The sequence below is a fragment of the Maylandia zebra genome, linkage group LG18 (genome assembly GCF_041146795.1).
Source record: "Maylandia zebra isolate NMK-2024a linkage group LG18, Mzebra_GT3a, whole genome shotgun sequence".
NCBI classification, from domain to species: Eukaryota; Metazoa; Chordata; class Actinopteri; order Cichliformes; family Cichlidae; genus Maylandia; species Maylandia zebra.
In genome coordinates, this window is record NC_135184.1 from 10,644,313 (window position 1) to 10,662,432 (window position 18,120).

The following is an 18,120-nucleotide window of genomic DNA, read 5'->3' on the forward strand; positions in this document are numbered from 1 at the left end:
AAATAAAAATCTGTTTGCTGCTCATGAAAAGAAAAAAACTTGTATATTATCTGATATAAAGCTGTAGAGCTTTTAAAATTCTTAATCATCGACCTCAAGATTCATTATGGCAAATGTGCCACTTTCACTAGCAGCTGATTAGCTTAGCATACATAGAGTAAAAAGTCAGATTGCTTTTTTTATACCTTTGTACAAACTTAGGCCGGCTGGTCTCTGTGGTTCTGCCAGTCTGTGTTACTGTTTGGCACCTCAGTTGGTTTAAACTTGGCATGCACACATGAGATCTGTGTCATTCTTCATTGAACACTCAGCACATGCCAGTGTTTTCCAAAATATCAAGCTGTTCTTTTAGTTTAGCTTCTTAATTGGATTTTATTATCCCATAAATAAAATATGTCACGTGGTAAAAATTTAATTTTTGCATAAAAAAAGAAAAGAAAAATTAATGAGATCAGCACATCATGAATATACGCTTAACACTGTGCGTCTGAAAAAGGAGCATCAGGAAAGAGACACAACTCAAACCTTTTTCGCATATTTATTCCGCTTATATTTGTTTAAAATTGTCCTGACACATTTAGTAATTACAGTTTTATTATGTTTGATGACTGCGCTCGCTGCATTTACAGGTAATAAGCTCCCAGACTCTTATCCAGCACACGTGTCGTACTTCATGCAGATGCAGAGGGAACTTAACTCTCGGCGAGGTGAGGGCTCTGACGTTAAAGATGGCAGCACATCCTACAGAGGCATGTTTTCACCTCAGGACAGTCCCTGCCAGGCTCCCCGGTCGCCTCACACCCCCCGCTCCCCCTGTACGGCTACACCTGTCCTGATGCCCCCCACACGTTCCCACTCTGACTCCGAGGCCATTCTGGAGGAGCAGGGGGCTGCGATGGGGCTCAAAGGCTCAGCAGACAACCTGTTCCTGGACGCACTGTCTCTGGACCCCATGAGTGGACCGGAGGTCCCTCCACCCTCCAGACTGGAGAGTGAGAAGAGGTTTCCCTGTATGAAGGAGGTAACGCACATCTGTATGAGTTCAATATGACCTTTGAAGAGACAAAGGAAAATTTGTGCATGTGTGTGATAGCTACACTATGTGAAAAAACATCTTCCTTAGATTTTGAGCTGTTACTAATGAAAATTCATCTTAATGTAAATTTGAATCTAAAATAAAGGTAAAAACAAGTTATGTTATGTTTTCATTTTAGTTGATAGCGTAATCTTCATTAATACGTGTGTTTCATTTCTTCTTTCATTGTTTTATATTTATTAGTTCATTTAGCTATGAAGTGTGAAACATTATTCACAAACACCAGTTTAGATTTTAAGAGGTTATATTTAAAAGTATATTAAAATCTAAGAAGCACAAATTTATCATTCAGTGTCTGTTTCCAGGAGAAGATGCACTTACTTCTCTAAACTGTGTTGCACAAGTGAGCCAAAATTCCACAATATTTAGATTAAATAGGGTTATGCACCCCCTTCCCTCAACATGTTTTAACTGTTGTGTCTGTTGCCTTTCAGGCCCTAAATGAGATTTCGGAGAGAGAAGATGCTGCTGCTTACTCAGAAGACAAGATGAGGGAGGGTGGGAGTCTGCTCAGGTAACCACCAGAGACAGAATTATGTTAAACTGAGTTCAAAAAGCTGGAGTATTGTAAAGTCTGCTGTAAATTTTTAACCAATAACTAACTGGCTGCAGATTATCCGGCCTCCTGCAGTACTTTCTTGCTCGTACGTACTGATCGGCCCTGCTGATTCTGTTAAGTGTGACTTGTAGTGACGGGGAGACTGGTGATTGTTCTTTTATGGCAGCGATGAGATCCAGCTCACTACGCTGTTAAATAATTCACAAAGTTTTAAAACACAGACCGAGTTCCTTTTGTAAAAAAAAAAAAAAAAAAAAAAAAGCAGCCACAGATTTTTGGGGGGTTTTTGTGGGAAAATAAAGGAGATCAGTTTGAGACATTTGACTTTAGCTGTAGTTAATGATCTCTGTGTGTGTTTGTGTGTGTGTGCGTGTGTGTGTGTGCGCGTGTCCAGAGCCAAGTCGGTGTGCTCCATGAGCGACTTCCAGCGGTTAATGGACAGCTCACCGTTCCTCCCTGACAAGACGCGTCATGGCGATCAGGGCCAAGACGACGTCACCCCACCTCTGTCTCCAGATGATCTCAAGTACATCGAGGAGTTCAACAATAAGGGCTGGGACTTCCCGTCAGCCACCTCTGGTCCGGGACTGTTGCGGGAAGTGTGGACAGACAAATCAACAGAGGCCCGGGAAGGAGAGGCCGTTCCTGGTCCATTCCAACCCGCTTCCTGGTTCCTCACCACCAGCGCCACCCTGACCACCAGCACCCTGAGCAGCCCTGAGCACTGCCACAAGTCCCCACTGAGAGGCAATGGAGCAGCAGCAGCAGGGGTGGGAGTGGAGCACTACGGGGTGCACATCCTCCACAGCCCCACCAGACCCGGGGCAGCTGAGCACACCACTGCCCAGGATCCCGATTTCCTGTATGCAAAGGGGACCAAAGCAAGGGGAGGAGTGGAGGCTGGGGTGGGTGCCAGTGGGCCGGATGAAGTGTTCAGCAGTGCAAGGTGGCCTTGCCTTCTGGAGGGTGGAGGACTACGGACTTCTCCTAGTCAGTCTCCTATCTGCCCCACAGTGGGCTATGCATCCTCTCTGGATCTTCAGCTCTCCAGAAACATGAGTGACGACATGAAGGAGGTGGCCATCTCTGTGAGGAACGCCATCCGCTCTCCACCGGGGCCTGTTGTCCGGGACACCGCCTGCCAGACCAACGGATTCACCACAAGAGGGACTCAGACCACCCAAACCATCAGCGTGGGTCTGCAGACAGACCTGCTGAGGAACCTGACCAGCAGCCCCCACCGCTGCCTCACCCCGAAAGGTGGCAACACGCCCATCTCGTCCCCATCACGCAACACAAGGAAAGTTCAGTACTCTCCTGTGGTCCAGAGCAAGTTCGAGCGACCCTGCTGCTCCCCAAAGTACGGCTCACCGAAACTTCAGCGCAAACCATCCACGTCCAGTAAAACCGAGCTACCCAATAACAGCCGCGCCCCCATGCCCACAACGCCCCAGAAAGGGAACAACGAGTCGGCATGGGCCCGCTCCACCACCACTCGCGACAGCCCTGTGCACACTACCATCAACGATGGGCTGTCCAGCCTCTTCAACATAATCGACCACACCCCTGTGGTCTATGACACCATTCAGAAATTTAATAAGTCCCCAAGTCGCTCCCGCCCCACGCCACCCTCCACCACTGAGCCGAGCCCCGCTCACGGGCCTCTGTCTGCAGACCCCAGGAACGCGCAGGAATGCCTGCGGCCTGCTCGCGGGCGCTCACCAAGCCCTGTGCAGCTAATAGTGGAGACGCAGGGCGACAAGAACCCAGAGGTGGTGAGCATTCGGCAGGATCTATCGGCCCCGCCAGGCTACACGCTGGCTGAAAACGCAGCCCGCATCCTCAACAAGAAGCTGCAGGAGCAGAACTTTAGGGAGGAGAGGAGGCTGCCGGCGGGAGGACCGAGCAGCCACGGCAGAGACAACAGCAGGCAGACCGAGTCAGACAGAGGACAGTCAGGATGCATGGAGGTAAATACACAGATGCACTGGATTCATCGCTTCATCATTCATGTGATGTGGGGCCCATGTTTTATGACACGGTGATACTTATGGTACCGCCTTGGAGTTCCCGTGTAATGTCTGAAGACATCTGTGTTTAATCAGACAAACGATGATCAAGAATTCACCTTTAAAATGTGCACAATCACTAAAATGTTCATGCTCTTTCCTCAGATCAAAAGCACTGACTGATGCAATGGTAATGTTATAAAACATTTAACCCTCCTCTGCAACACACTGAACTTTCTCTTATCGCTGCATGTAGAAACTCTTGAAGGTTTCTTCTTCTGTACTTTCATCTCTGCTGCAGTGGCTTCCTTGTAGTGTGGCTTTTACCTCTGTGCTTAAACCATCACTGAGGCCCGACTGAAGTCTGATTTATGTCTCTGATAAGTGGAGAAGTGAAATAAATGGTCTAACAACTGCGATCTGAGTGGGATCACTATTACACAGTTCCTTAATTAATCATTAGCAGCGCCTTCCAATCAAGTGTTCAAGCAGAATTTTAAGTGGCTCCGGTTTTTAAAGGAGTTGGATCCCCGCCCCCGCGTACCAAAATAAACCTGGGAAAGCGCTAACTTCACTCGATGAAATCAGTTCAGGCTGTTTTCACCACCCATTTCTCTGACCCGTGCAAAAAATGTGACAGACTTTTAATTAATTAATATATGTCCTGAATGAAATAATTACAGTATCTGCCGGCACGCCTCATATTTGACTCTCCATAAACCGATTAAAACCTATGAAAAGCAGGTCATGCTGCATTACAGCTGTAAAAAAAAATCTGTGTTCCCCAGACCAGTTGTATATTTGAAATTGTGTACATGTACAGGGAGCAATATAATCGCACATATGCTGGTTAATAACATCAAGAGTTCACCTGGTGCTGTTCACTGATGTGCAGGAGCAAGATTACAGTCTGATATGTGACTTTATGAATGGCACTGGAGCGTGCGATCATTCATGAAACAAAACTGTGACTCTGTGGATAATGATTACAGCATGATAATAGCACGAAAGTAATGGATTGCGATGGCGCGTAACCACGCGTTATGTCAATTTTTTAGAAGAGGTATGAATGTGGATTTCGTTTTGGTGTCTCTGTTTGCTTTGTAAGAACAAACTCACAGAAAATACTTTTTATTTCTTGAAGTGGCAGGCAGTATGGAGCAAACCTTGTCTTAATGCAGCCTTTGTCTTATAATTCAGAAATTAATAAAAGGTAGCAGTAAATAAGCTGATATGAATGAGCTGCTGGTGACTGTTGCACAAATGTGGCCATTTCGATCAATTACCTGAGGAGCTTATGAGTTTGAAAGGGACCTTTTATGCTTTTCCTTATTTTCAGCCATGTACTGGTAGATGCTCATATTAATTATACCCAAAGTTTTAACTGTTAAGGACAGTTTGGAAGTAATCCAGGCTGCTCTTTAATGCTCAATTTCACACATTTCTTTTCTATTCCTCTTTCTTTATTTTGAATAAATATATTTTGTGAGTTTTTTTTAAAGATGTAAGCTTTTAATATCTATTCTAGTCACAGTTAGCAATAAAACTGACTCTCTGGGCTGCGAGTGGTGAAGCTGGACCGTAACCATGACATTGCCAAACTAACAAGGTGCTCCCAGCCTAAATGTTGCCGTGCATTCTTGTGCTTTCCAGATTTGCTGCTTGCAGTAGGTAGGTTAAACTGGTCACAAAGAGGGTGCCGCACCAAAAACCTTGTGATTCCTTTGCTTGTCAGATTGCCATGACTCACCCACAATGTGCACTAAAGACACCAACTTGCTAGGTAACCATCAAGTTTCAATGAACCCTGAAAAGTTGTGGAGACCTTTCACCTTCAAAGTAAAACTTGTGCCTCGCTGCTGAAAAAGGTGCAACCTTTACTTTGAAAGTAAATGGTCTCAGTTTCTAGTTCTAACTTTGCACTCTTGCTTTGATGTTCACTCTTCATGAGCACTTAGTGAGTAGTTTGTGAGTGGGGACTTTCTTAGCAACTAAAGAAACGAGGTTTTTGATGTATACCACTTTGCAACCGACTTCACCTAACAACAGCAGGCAACCACTCCCTAGCAACCAGTGGTTGCCAGGTGGTTGCCAACCAGTCTCTAGGCCTGCCCCCCTCCTCCCCTTTCAGAAGTTCCAGGTTTTAAGTGAAGCTGTGTGCGTGTGTTTATTGGGTGGTCCGCCTTATTTCTGCCTTCTGCCTTCGACATACCTGACTTTTCTTTGATCTCTTCCCCTTTGCTTGATTTTTACCAATTAACATTTCCCGCTCTATCTTTCCTCCTTCTCCTCCCCTCCCTCTTTCCTCCCCTCTGGGCTTTATCTCCTCCTCCTTGTCCTCTGTGCTCTGATCCAGAACCACACTGTCATACTAACAACTCCTTGGGGACTCTAAATCTGCTAGTCTCCGTGATGTAAGTTCCTCTTCCTCCTCCTACTTTGCCTCTATGACCTTTGGCGGTGGGTTCATCAACCACAGGAACCTCACGCCCCGCAGACCTCAGCCCCCCCCCCACCTCCTCCCTCTTCATTAATGCATGCTTCACAGGATAGCACAGTGACAGTGTGTGAAGCCATTGGAGTGGTGTCAAAAGTCGTGCGACGGCCATGCATCTGTTTCTCCCAGTTAATGAGTGCATGCTCATATTTTTTGGTGGATCATCAGTTTTTTGTAAAGGGCCATGCCGGTGTTTTTGCATGCTGCAGAACATTACCCATGATTCCCATCCACTATTGTAACTAACACCATACTATATGTTCTTGGCTTGTCAAAATTTTAATAAAAATGTCTCTTTGTACTGTAAAAAAAAAACACGTTTAAGTGACTTGCATAAAGTGAGAGATGGGGTTTATTAAGCAGCACAAATCAGTGAGTTCCACTGCAGCAAAAGCAGCCAGAGCAGCAACTTCATACAAGTGACCTTACAGGTTCTTACCTGTATATTTAGCACTTAAAGAATAATCTTTTGCAGAGAATGAAATCACACTCCTTCTGTGTGTGTATAATCTGTGTGTCTTCTTTTTATGTTTTGGTAGCCATTCGGGCAGTTTGTGCATTTTGGTACACATAACTTCCTCAGTTTGAAACTATTAGCCCTCCCGTTTTGTTTATAAAGACAATTTCAGACATACACTACAGCCCTAAACTTTTCTAGACACTATTCGGTTGAGGTGCATGTGAGAAAATGCATTTCTGATGCATTTGAATCGGACATTAGTTGGGAGGTTGGATTACACAGTAATGTCCAATTGAGCCCATGTCTGAAAAGCAAAGCTAATAGTCCTGGAGTAATTTTCATGCCCATTTTTGCCTCAGAATAGTAAAGAATCCTTCCAGAAAAACTTCCTGGATCAACACAGGTGTAAAAATGAGTGCTTGCAAATCTATTCATTACCTTTTGAGTAATCCTGCTGTAAACACATTTCATAAAACCTTTTCAGACATAAAAATGAGATTAGATTTATTACACAGTTTCTGCTCTCTGTGCTGGATTTTTACTGCAGTATGTATCTAAAGAAAAATTCAAGCTTCAGCGAGTAGCTCGTCACACTTAAATATAAAAGCTAAATAGTTTTGTGGTAACATAAAATATCTGCTATTTGCCACTGATTGGGGGGAAAAGAAGTCATGCAAAAACACTGGTATGGTCCTTAAATTCATGTAACCCAAAGAGTCTTCGGTCTTGATCACTGGTGGATTTTAATATTTCTGCCAAAGTGTTTGCCAGTGAACATGACATAAAAGACGACTCTTGGACATTTCACACATTCACAGGTCGATTGTTGTCTGTTCGGGCTTCATAAGGCATTGCTGGATTATTCTAACACTGTGTTTCTACCAGGTCCTCCTTTTTACGTGCACCGCTAGACGGACTGTGATGTTTTCTTGTAATATTGTACTTTTTTTCTCACGTGTTTGTCCACACAGCGCTTTCTTACGTCTTCTTACCATTTCCTCTCAGACTAACAAAGATTAACCAATGAAGACGGGCTGCTGCTAACACTCGCCATTTCCTCTGCACTGTCTTGGTTTTGTGTCATTTCTGGTAGAAATGAACTAAATATTCTGGTACACTGTGCATGCTTAAGGAAAAAATCCACTGTTAGAAACTGCAGGGAAGTGTGTCTATTCTCACCATGTCATATTGGTCATTTCAGATGTCGTGTTGGAACGAAGTGTTAGCAGGTCGTAACTTCTGATATTTCTCAAATGCTTTTGAAAGAACAGTGGCCATCGGTAAGCCTGGCTTATAGTCACTGCGTTCGTTGTGACAACCGCCGCTTATATCGCCACTTGAGGGTACATCAGACTCACTACAGTCCTGTCACCACTCGTATAGGAACAGAAGAGGTGAAAAATACCTTCAGAAGTTTCCAAATCAACATTCTTAAAAAGACAAATAAACTAATGATCACAGAATTCTTTCCGTGGTGAAAAATCTCCTTCACAACATCCAACAAAGTGGAGAACACTCTGAGTGATGTCGGTGAACAAGATGCCTTCATGGATATAAATACAGATCCTTTACAGCAGGCCTGGCACAAAGGGAGGAAATGCAGCATTTGGTTAAATTTAGAGGGGTGTTAAGACATTTCTCCATTTCTCAGTAAGAATAACAAATAATCATCATATTTTTACACAAGTCCCAACAGCTGATATCATCAGTGACAAATGTATACGAACCTTTGTGGGCTCCCAGACTGCTGTATTGCTCCTTGAGTAATACCGTTGGTCGGCCTCTCCTGTGGAGGGAAACGATGCTCCTCGCATTCCTCCATTTGTACACAATCTGTCTGAATAACTTCAAAATCCTTAGAGATGTTGAGCAGCAAAAACTTTTCTAAAGTCCTCAGGAATCTTTTGCTCGTACCACGATTCTCGTCCACAAATGAGTTGTAAAAACCAGATTCCTTAGATAACACAGGATGTGAGTACCTGATTACGGTAGTATTCCACTGAGCTTTAACTACTGATTATTTTCAAGGTTGACATAATTTTCCCCCTCACATATATTAAATACTTGACTGTTTTCCTCAGTAAATAAATGACAGACTTTAAGATTTTTATTTAATTGTTTTATCTGGGCTCTTTTTTTTATCAACTTGTGTGAAAATCTGATGATATTTTAGGTCATACTGTAACTTCAGGCTAATTAATGGACATACATTTGATCTAAAACGGATTTTTATTTATTCTTGCACTAGAGGGTTTTAAGGTGGATCTTTTTTTAAGGTCAAAAACTTAGAAGCTGTGGTCCATGTACAGGTGTTGACTTTGCTGTTTTTTAATATCCGCTCGTGTATACTGACTTCCTGTATACAGGTGCCTGACTTGTGGGATTGTTTGATCTGATGCTTTGGCGTCACATGGGAAATCTTGCACAAGCAGTATCGTCTGTATTCCCATCAGCTGTATTCATAAACTAATGATTTATTGATGGTTTGGCGCAGACGCCTCCTGTCAAACTCTGCGACCTGTTTTTCTGCAGGACTTGCTGCAGATTGTGTAGCACATCTGTCCATCCTCCATCCACGTGTCCATCCATCCGGTTATTTTTCCTCCAGTTCATCTTCTCACACCACCGCAGCCTGACTGTCATGTATTTTTAGCCGAACTAGATTGTTGCTTTTTGGTCTTCTTGTCCTCCATCCTTCAAGTGAAATCTAACGCCTGGAGATGAGCTATTAATATTTTAGGCCAGTGGTGTGATCGTTCACTCGATTCATGCTCTGACTTCACTCGAAGGGGGGAAAACAAACTCACTCATAGTTTTAGTTTTTTGTGGCCTTTTTTTCTACACTTTCTGTTTTCATCCAGGGGACAGATGCATAAAGCTTTGTTGCCAATTAAGCACTTAACAGGTTTAAATATTTAGACGTTACAATCAATGCAAAATTGCACAAATGGACTGCATGTATTTATGGACTTCTATCACCTGATGCCTGCAGTGACCTCTGATAGCAGATTTGTGGCACGCAAGTGATTCATCTGCAGTTTAGGACTTCTTTAAACACTGAGATGACTTCAGAGTCAGGGTTTAAAATTCTGAATTAAATCTAATAAACTTCTAATTGTGGTCTAATTATGCCACAGTCATACTCAGGAAAACAGTGGTCTGAGCAGTGCCACCGTAACATTGCCAGCTCTGTGGAATGAACTTGTGTGATCTTGTTCCCTTTGAAATGGTTGCTTTGAAGATTGGGACCAGGTATCCAACCACTCGCAGTCAGCTGCCATTTTCAAAGCAGTTTTTGTATGTCAAGATGAAAGAAGATTATAAGTTTCTGTTTTTTTTAATGTGGAAAATGATAAATCTTTTGCCATCTGTTGGACAATCCAGTGATTTAATGCTCTGATTATATTATAGGAATATGACCAGAACACAACCAGTTGGCAACCAGCTGAGTTCCTCATGAGACCTGTCACAGAATTAGAGTGACTGCAATATGTTGGCAATCTGTCTACATTTATAAATTAGACAGCAATTATTTGCTAACCTTTGCTAAGTCTGTGAGCGACTATAGTCAGTCCAAGTAGGATTATTTGGACAAATGTATTATTTGAAGACAGCTTGCCTCCTACCAGGCAACCTGTGTGCAGTTACCTCGTAACTGAAAGTGGTCACCTACAAGAATTGTCAACCTCTAGGTAACCAGTTGGTTTTGTTTTCTTGTTTTTTTCCACGTGGAGGTTGGCATCTGATTTTTACTCTAGTGTACCTGAGACATTTCTTTGAACCGTGGATTTGGCTTTTTCAGTGTTTCTGTATATGTTTTCTGCATTATAAAGCCTGTCAGTCTTAAGCCTGTATTCTCTCTAATGGCCAGCAGGGGGTGGCTTCTCCAGTTGCAAAAAGTAGTTACATTGAATAGGAGTCTATGGGAAAATAGACCTTCACTTCCTGTACTCTAAGACCCCAGTAAATGCTTCTCTGATAAGTTTAGATTTGCTGGTTTTAAGTTTTACTGAATATAATATAATGTTCAGTTTGGAAAGTAAAGCCCTCATTAGACTGGAAATAGACTGGGCAGTAAGGTGGCCTTACTTTCCCCTTAATGAGTCTCTACCGTACTGTGTCTGTCAGTTTCTCAGTCGGTTTTTAAAACACCAAGAGACTCAAACGTTATGATGCTTGATTGCGGAGAATTCTTAAATTATATCTGTCATACCATTTGTGTTTTGCCAGTGTACCAGCCAAATATAACAAATCACTGAACAGAAGCTTCTTTAAAATGTGTCAAATGAAGTGATGTTAGGCGCTTGCACTGCTCGCTCAACCAGTGATGGTGGTAGCAGGTGTGGGTCATTAGCTGCTGTGTCCCCTGAGTAACTGAGTGCTATTAAGTGGCAGAGGGAAGGTTGAAACAGCTGCTCAAATTGACTCTTGTCTGCTTCCGTAGCTAAATGTCTGCAGTAACTATGTAACCTTTTTTTCTTTCTTGGTTTGTTTGCCTTTTTCACCAGATTGCACATTCCTGTTAGGTGAGAAGGTTAAACGTCTGTCACTTATTTAAGTTATTTAAAGGCTGACCTGCTGGTTTTTGCTCCAGCTTCAAGCAAACAAAATGAGTTTTAAGTTAAATCCTTTCAGATAAGGCAGGCAGAACAGGTCAGACTAAAAACTGCATTAGGAGCAGTATGTTAGGGGTTGAAGTTCTTATATCCACTGAAAGAAAACTGCAACAAGAATAAAGTAAGAAACAAGTGAAAACATAAAAGTTCCTCATGAAATGGCTTTCATTTAAAATTCTTTCATTACATTGCTCCTTATTTTTGTTTCATGTGCACGTCACTTCTACATCAGCACCTTTGCTCGCTTTCTTTCACTCGCTCCCCTTCATCTTTCTGTATGAATCTCCTCACTTCCTGTTTTCCTCGGTGGCAAATGGCTGCAGGCGCCCCGTTGCTCCTCTCTGACAGCTCCTTGTCGTTGGCAGGACCTGCCTCGCTCTCCGGTGGCTCCGCCTCTGGATTCCTGCTTCCTGAGACCGGCGCGCCCGGCCAACCGCCGACCCCCCTCGCGCTGGGCCGCACGCTCCCCCTCCTCCTCCCCAAAGTGGAGCGAGGGCTCGAAGAGGAGGTTCACCTTCCCGCCGCCGGGACACCGGAAGACCATCCTGGAGGGTGAGGAGCCGCCGTAAAGCCGTCCTCTACCTCCTCCTCCACCTCTGCCTAAACAGACCCAGTACCTCAGAAAACCCCCTCCAAACATATGGACTCCCTCTAGAGGAGCCTGAGAGAGGGGTTGGGATCTAACCAGTAGCACCAGCTGACCATCAAGGAACCAGAACCTTTTTTTTTTTTTTTAAAGAACCTGGAATGTACTGTATTTAAAGACAACATACAGAAAAATAGGTTTCCATAAGAGGTGCCTGTATACTTGAGTTAACCATCACCCACGTGTGTGTGTGTGTGTGTGTGTGTGTGTGTGTGTGTGTGTGTGTGTGTGTGTGTGTGTGTGTGTGAACCTATTTTTCAGGTAAAAACTCCTCCTGTGTTTACATTTTTATTTTTCTTCATCGCTGTCCCATAAACATTCATGCAAACTTTTTTTAAATCCTTTTTTTATTTATTTTTATTTTGCCAGCCTTTAAAGCTTCACTTTACTTTTCTGTTTACCTTCAAGGAGAGGAAAGACAACAAAAACAAGGAAGCAAACAAACAAACAAACAAAAAAACAACTTCTGCTTCACCGGGTCTGAAGCGGAGACACATGATGTCATTTCTGATGCTCGTGTCCGTCTTTATTTTTACGTTGAGATGAATGTTTGACTCTGTAGACATGTAGAAGATGGGTGACAACAAACATAATAACCTTATGCATATTTGGAAGGCAGTTGTATAAATATGGGTCAAATATTTGCATGCCTTTTGAATACTAGCACTTTAGTGCATGTACATAAAGAGCTATAGTCATTTGTGATTGCTCAGCTCAGCTGTTTGGGGGAGGGGACTGTTTTGTTGTCACATGATTTGCATTGATGAAAATAAGATGTTTTTAAGTAAATTATTGTACTTATCAGGCTGGCTTTGTACAGTTGTTACTATTGGATAGGAAAAACCTTTTCTTTTGACAAGAAAAAGGGATTGTGGAAAACATGAATGTTTTAAATGAAAAGTCTATGTCAAAAAAGTCTTAACGAGCTATAGTCCTATGTAAATACTAAATGGTAATAAATATGAATGTGTATTTCCAAGACCGCCTCTTTTCTTGTATCTCTCCATGACATACGTTAGCTGTAGCACATGATGGATTGTGCGCTGTTTCGTTAGACCCAAGTTTGCGTTCTTGGCAAACACGCCATCCTGAACCGTGTGCGTGTGGATTACGGTGCAGACCACAGGGTTACAGCGGGTCGGGGTGGGACGCACACAAGAGAGAATGCGAATAAGAAGATTGTGTCCTCCCAGAAGTCAAATCCTCTTGCATCACGTTGTGCCATCTTACTCTTGTTTCCCAGGTTATTGTGCAAGTCAGAGACCATTACTACTACCCCCACTAGTTTATTTAAAGGTCTGCAGGACCGAATCTGCTGTTTTACCTACCCCTGGCAGAGTCAGTCACTGTAAAGAGATTATTTTTTGGACATTTTGCCCTTATTTAGATAGAACAGTAAAGGTCAAGCTCACTGGAGTCACACTGGGGATTCAAGCTGCTACACACCATATCTGACCCAAGTGGTGACCTCAAGAACTTGAAAAAAAGAAGAAGAAAAACAACAACAACAACACCAGCGTACCAGTTTCTTGTATGAATACTTCAGACTGACTGCAAAAGGGAGTTTCCGGCAGGACAGGATTAGAAGAGTGTTTCAGAAGGACGGCTCAGGTTGATTAGTTTGGAGACTAAGTTAAAGAGGCAAGGCTAAGATGGTTTAGACATGTGCAGAGCAGGGATTGCGGTAATATTGGACAAACAATGATGAAGGTGGACCTTCCAGGCAGGAGGAAAAGAAGCCCACAAAGAAGATTCATGGAAGTAGTGAAGGGGGGCATTGAGAGGGTCGGTGTGGCAGAGGAGGATGCTAGGGATAGGGTGAGATTGAGGCAGATGAGTTACTCTGGTGAGTCGGAAAGGAAGGAGCTGAGAGAAGAAGAAGAAGACTAAGAGCAGTTCAGGCCTTAAGATAGTTTCCTTGTGTGTGTGTGTGTAACCCATCCTTATGGGCAAAAAACTCAAGTCAGGGGTGTAGACACTCTGAGGGAGAGGAGTGCCAGCAGAGGCCACTAGTATTTAGCACTAGTTTACAGATATGTGTTTCTACACACTCAGAAATTAAAGTACAGAAATGTACCTATAAGGGTACAATGGCTTGTCACTGGGGTGGTACCCTCTAAGGTACCGTTCTGTACCCTAAACTGTGGGTACTGATTTGTACCCTTGTAATTTGTACCTTTTACACGTCAAACCTGTACTTTAAAGGGCAAAGTTGTACCCTTAGTATAAAGTACAAAAAAGAACCCTTAAAAGGAGTACAAAAATGTCTTTCTAAAGGTTCAGTATCTACACACAGATTTCCTATATTTTTCCTCTCAAGATTTGAAAAATTGAAGATACAAAGTCAAAAATACTTGTCACATTTATTACCTTCTTAAATACATTGCTTAACTGTTACATACAAACTGTTATCAACACAGTATGTGTCATAAGCTGCAACATCAATTTCCTGTCCAGGTTTTAGCAACGTCCATTCACTATCAACTCTAACACTGTATGAATGAAAATGGTTGTCATATAACAGAGGAATGAGAATTTTTCCACAAAAGACCCACATTGTGTCAATATTAACACAACACCTGTTCTCTGTGTTTCCTATACACATGTCGTCTGAAAGATTCATATTTTTTGAAGCAAGAACAGCAGTCACTGAGTCCACAGGTTATATCAAAATTGGCATCACCTATGTGCTGAATAAGCTTTGTCAAACTAAAGGTTCTTCTGCCACATTTGGAGCACTGATATGGCTGAGGCATGGTGGTCAATACAGAAGATTTATTTGTCTGGTGACTGTGATTGGTAGAGGCCGGTCCTCACCCTCATCTATTTTCACAATGTACTTTTGGAGAAAAATCAGGGTGTTCTTCAGATGTTTTGGGTAAGCAAGGTTGAAGACAAAATACAAGCAGAAAGAAGAGATGATTGCTTCAAAAATACACGAGCTTCTGCACACTTCACTGCCATCCAACTTCACAATGTTTGGAGCGCTTCTGGAGAACACTGGTTTCCAGTCTTCATAAAGTAGCTGAACAGTTGGATAGGGGGTTTTAGGATAAACCTTTGAAGTCAAAAGAGAAGGTAGAGGAAAGCAATATCTTAGTCTCTTAACAAAATATACATTTGTTTTCCTTTTATATAGACTAAATATTTTAATACACACACCTCTCCAAGTATGACAAAGAGATCCAGTTTCTCCTTGAAGACGTATGGCAGGAATAAAAGTGCAGCCCTTGTGTCAAGATCTGCCAAAAAAAACAACAAAACACAAGATCACCCATGCATTTTATCTGGCATTTCCAGTTACCTATAAAAATTATATAAAATGGAAGCCTTGAAGTTAAAAAAAAAAAAAAAAAAAAAAAGCAAATACCTGGTAGGTCATCAGTGAGAGCCTCCTCTCTTGCATCAAGGTAGAGCTGGTAGAGTGGGGTTTTCCCTTGTGTAAGGTCAATCACCTTTGCTGCAACACATGAGAGTCCTTCACGAAATCGCTGGCTTACATTACCCGTTGTTGGTTAATTAATTTTCAGTACAAAATAACAGTGTATGAAAATGAAATAATCTAAAGTTGATATTAATTATGTATGGTGCTGCATAATTATTTTTTTATAGAATTTAACAACAATACTGTAAGAAGTTACATGAACATAAAAAAAAAGGAAAGAGGGACAGATGAAGAAAACAAGGTCAAGGGCAAATAAAATTTACTACTATAAACATGTTAAATGTGACAGCTATTTCCAAGTTCAATTCAGCTTTCTGACTTACACCAGTAGGCATCCCTAAGAAGGGGTACTTCTTCAACACATCCTCCACAGGCATACCATTTGCAATTTCTTTCTGCCGCCAAGCAAACGTTTGCTGCATATGGTTATGAACCACCATGGTATCTGGTTGCATCTTCTGATATTGGCACTGTAAGACCTTTAAGTGGGCGTCTATGGATAATAAATCCTCTCCTTGGACGCATGGTCCCTTGAAAGAAAGCAAGAGTGAGAAGAGAAAGTCAAAACAGATTAGAAACCCAACATAAGACTAAATATACAATTAGAGCTGACACGATCTGTGCATCACAAAGAACTGGTATCGGTTAAAGTCTCAAAGTATTTTCATTGCTGTGAAAACAGTTAAGTGTTTGTTTTTATTGCATGAATTGAAGTATAAAACACTACAGTAACAATACATATGGTAGAAACAATGATCATATTAACTAAATCCTAAAAGTGCATAACGGCCAACATGTATGTTTCAGACATACTAACTTCATTATAAATAAGAAAATACCTTATTGAAGTTGACGAAGTAGATGGTTGCCAGTCTTCTGGAGAGACAGTCTGTAGAGTCAGCGTCACTGAAGATTCCTTCATCCTTGACACAAATTGGTTGAATTTAACCTGCTTTTTGAAGGATCCTTGGAAAAGGTATGCAACCATAGTCTCAGTAAGACCGCAGTCAACTGTGTCACCATCAACCTCATTGTCTGCAAGATAAATGGTAGTACAAACTCTAAATTCCATGTAAGAATATTTATCACCACATTTTTACATGGGTAAAAACCGTATATCACACACATTAAAACCTTTTGTAATACTTCTTTCAGTTCAAAGAAATATTCATTAAAAAAAATAAGTAAATTAAATAAAATAAACCAAATCTTTAGAGTGAATCCTCTCGATATGCAAAGTTTTCATTTTTAAATTTCGATGTTTGTTTGGGACTACTGGACACAGGAGAGCAGAGTCTGAGCATGCTTTTGTGCCCTTTCAAGTTTGGAAGAAAAAAAAAAGACTAGAATGCTGTAATTTGTTAATATTCACTACTAAGGTGACTCCTTTCTCCAGATTTCCGACAGTTTCTGCCGTCTGTTCTTTCAGACCGATTACTTATAGCGATAACACCCGGAGGACCGTATTACAAGCTCAGATTACATGCTGAAAAAGTTCCCACATTGCTTAAAACGCGACTATCAAACCCCAGCTGCGACACCCTTGTTATATTTTAAACAAGTGCGGCGTCAAGATATTTCCTTTAGACGTTATATTCAGCCGCCCATGTGTGTTGATGGCCTTGGAATGGATGTAAAAACGTGATTTTATTAAACCATTAATACACTAACGGTAAACTGCATTCAGCTACCAGGGAATCAAATTTTGCGCCGTTCCGCTGCGCAGGGGTTACCGAACCTATAGACTGTGGCTGAACCACATATATAAGTTCAAACTTATACAAATACTATGTGTACACATTTTTCATTTTTCAGAACTGTGACCTCAACTTTACACATGAAACATTTGTAAAAACGTTTGTAAAAAGACATAATTTGAGCTAAGAGAGTGCCGAAACTAGCTAAATTGCTAATATACGTTAAGCTAGGCTAAACCAATAATTAGTAATTATGCTACATTTTTCTTTAAATAAAACTTACCTCTGAAACGCTGAGCTTCAGCTTCGGTGACATCTAAGCCCCACTCTTGTATTTTTGTTAAGAGTTCCTCGGACAAGTTCGTAATTCATCTCCCTCCGTTGATAAAACAAAATGGCACCTGCTGCATTTACAGAAAGTTCTAGAATCCACCAGCTATTCGTTGAGTTTCTTCTTCTACTTTTTGTTTGATGTTGTGAGGATGGGCTCAACTCGCACTCCGAGTTCAATAAGGGTGCTTTTTTTTAAGGGTGCTTTTTGTCAAAAATAATAAAAATAAAAAAACTCTAATCAAAAAGTGCTTAATCAACCTGTACTTTATCTTTTGAAAGAATGGGTACAAATAAGTACTTTTCACAATTAAGGAACATGTATGTACCTTTCAGACACTAAAAAAGGTACAGATAGTTACCCCGAGGTCCAATATTTGTCCTTAGACTGTATTAATGTCATTTTTGTACCTTGGGGCACAGTAATGTACCCCTTCCGTACCCCTATTTCTGACTGTGTACACCATTATAACTTATGGATGTAATTGACTCATCAGGTTAGTTAGAGTTAGCAGACAGCAGTAGCTTCAGGTTTAAACAAAGCATGAGGCTGAATTCACCAACCTATAGCCTGTATTATTAAAGCAGGAGTTCACCAACACACCGACCCCTCTGAAAGCAGCTGACTTCCTTTTATGCTCTACCTGCCTCAGGTGAGTATCTGGATAACCAAATGAGAAACTAAATATCTACATTAACCAGGTCCAACTAAAAAATAAAGAATAAACACAAAGAACTGATATTTACATATATTTCTAAAAAGAA

At 41.7% G+C, this 18,120-nt stretch overlaps 1 protein-coding gene and 1 long non-coding RNA gene across 6 annotated transcripts in view; one reads left to right on the top strand and one right to left on the bottom strand.

Annotated features, from left to right (window-relative positions):
* mtcl1 (microtubule crosslinking factor 1) overlaps positions 1-12,862 on the top strand; it is an 86,447-nt gene extending 73,585 nt beyond the window's left edge. For 3 of the 5 annotated variants that reach the window (XM_014413468.4, XM_004555259.4, XM_004555260.4), the window contains 4 exons: positions 680-1,021; positions 1,531-1,610; positions 2,050-3,625; positions 11,603-12,862. In XM_014413468.4, the coding sequence (XP_014268954.3) occupies positions 680-1,021; positions 1,531-1,610; positions 2,050-3,625; positions 11,603-11,806 (2,202 nt within the window). In that variant the 3' untranslated portion in view covers positions 11,807-12,862. Of the gene's footprint in view, positions 1-679; positions 1,022-1,530; positions 1,611-2,049; positions 3,626-3,829; positions 3,855-6,020; positions 6,079-11,602 lie in introns of all 5 variants that reach the window. The other 2 variants (XM_004555261.4, XM_004555262.4) reach the window with 2 other exon arrangements.
* A 1,115-nt stretch (positions 12,863-13,977) lies between these two features.
* Positions 13,978-17,442, bottom strand: LOC143413574 (uncharacterized). The gene is made up of 5 exons (XR_013094176.1): positions 17,309-17,442; positions 16,168-16,363; positions 15,254-15,858; positions 15,046-15,125; positions 13,978-14,941 (listed from the first exon to the last, which is right to left on the bottom strand). It is a non-coding gene; the product is annotated as an uncharacterized LOC143413574 (long non-coding RNA).
* Between the last annotated feature and the right edge of the window lie 678 nt (positions 17,443-18,120).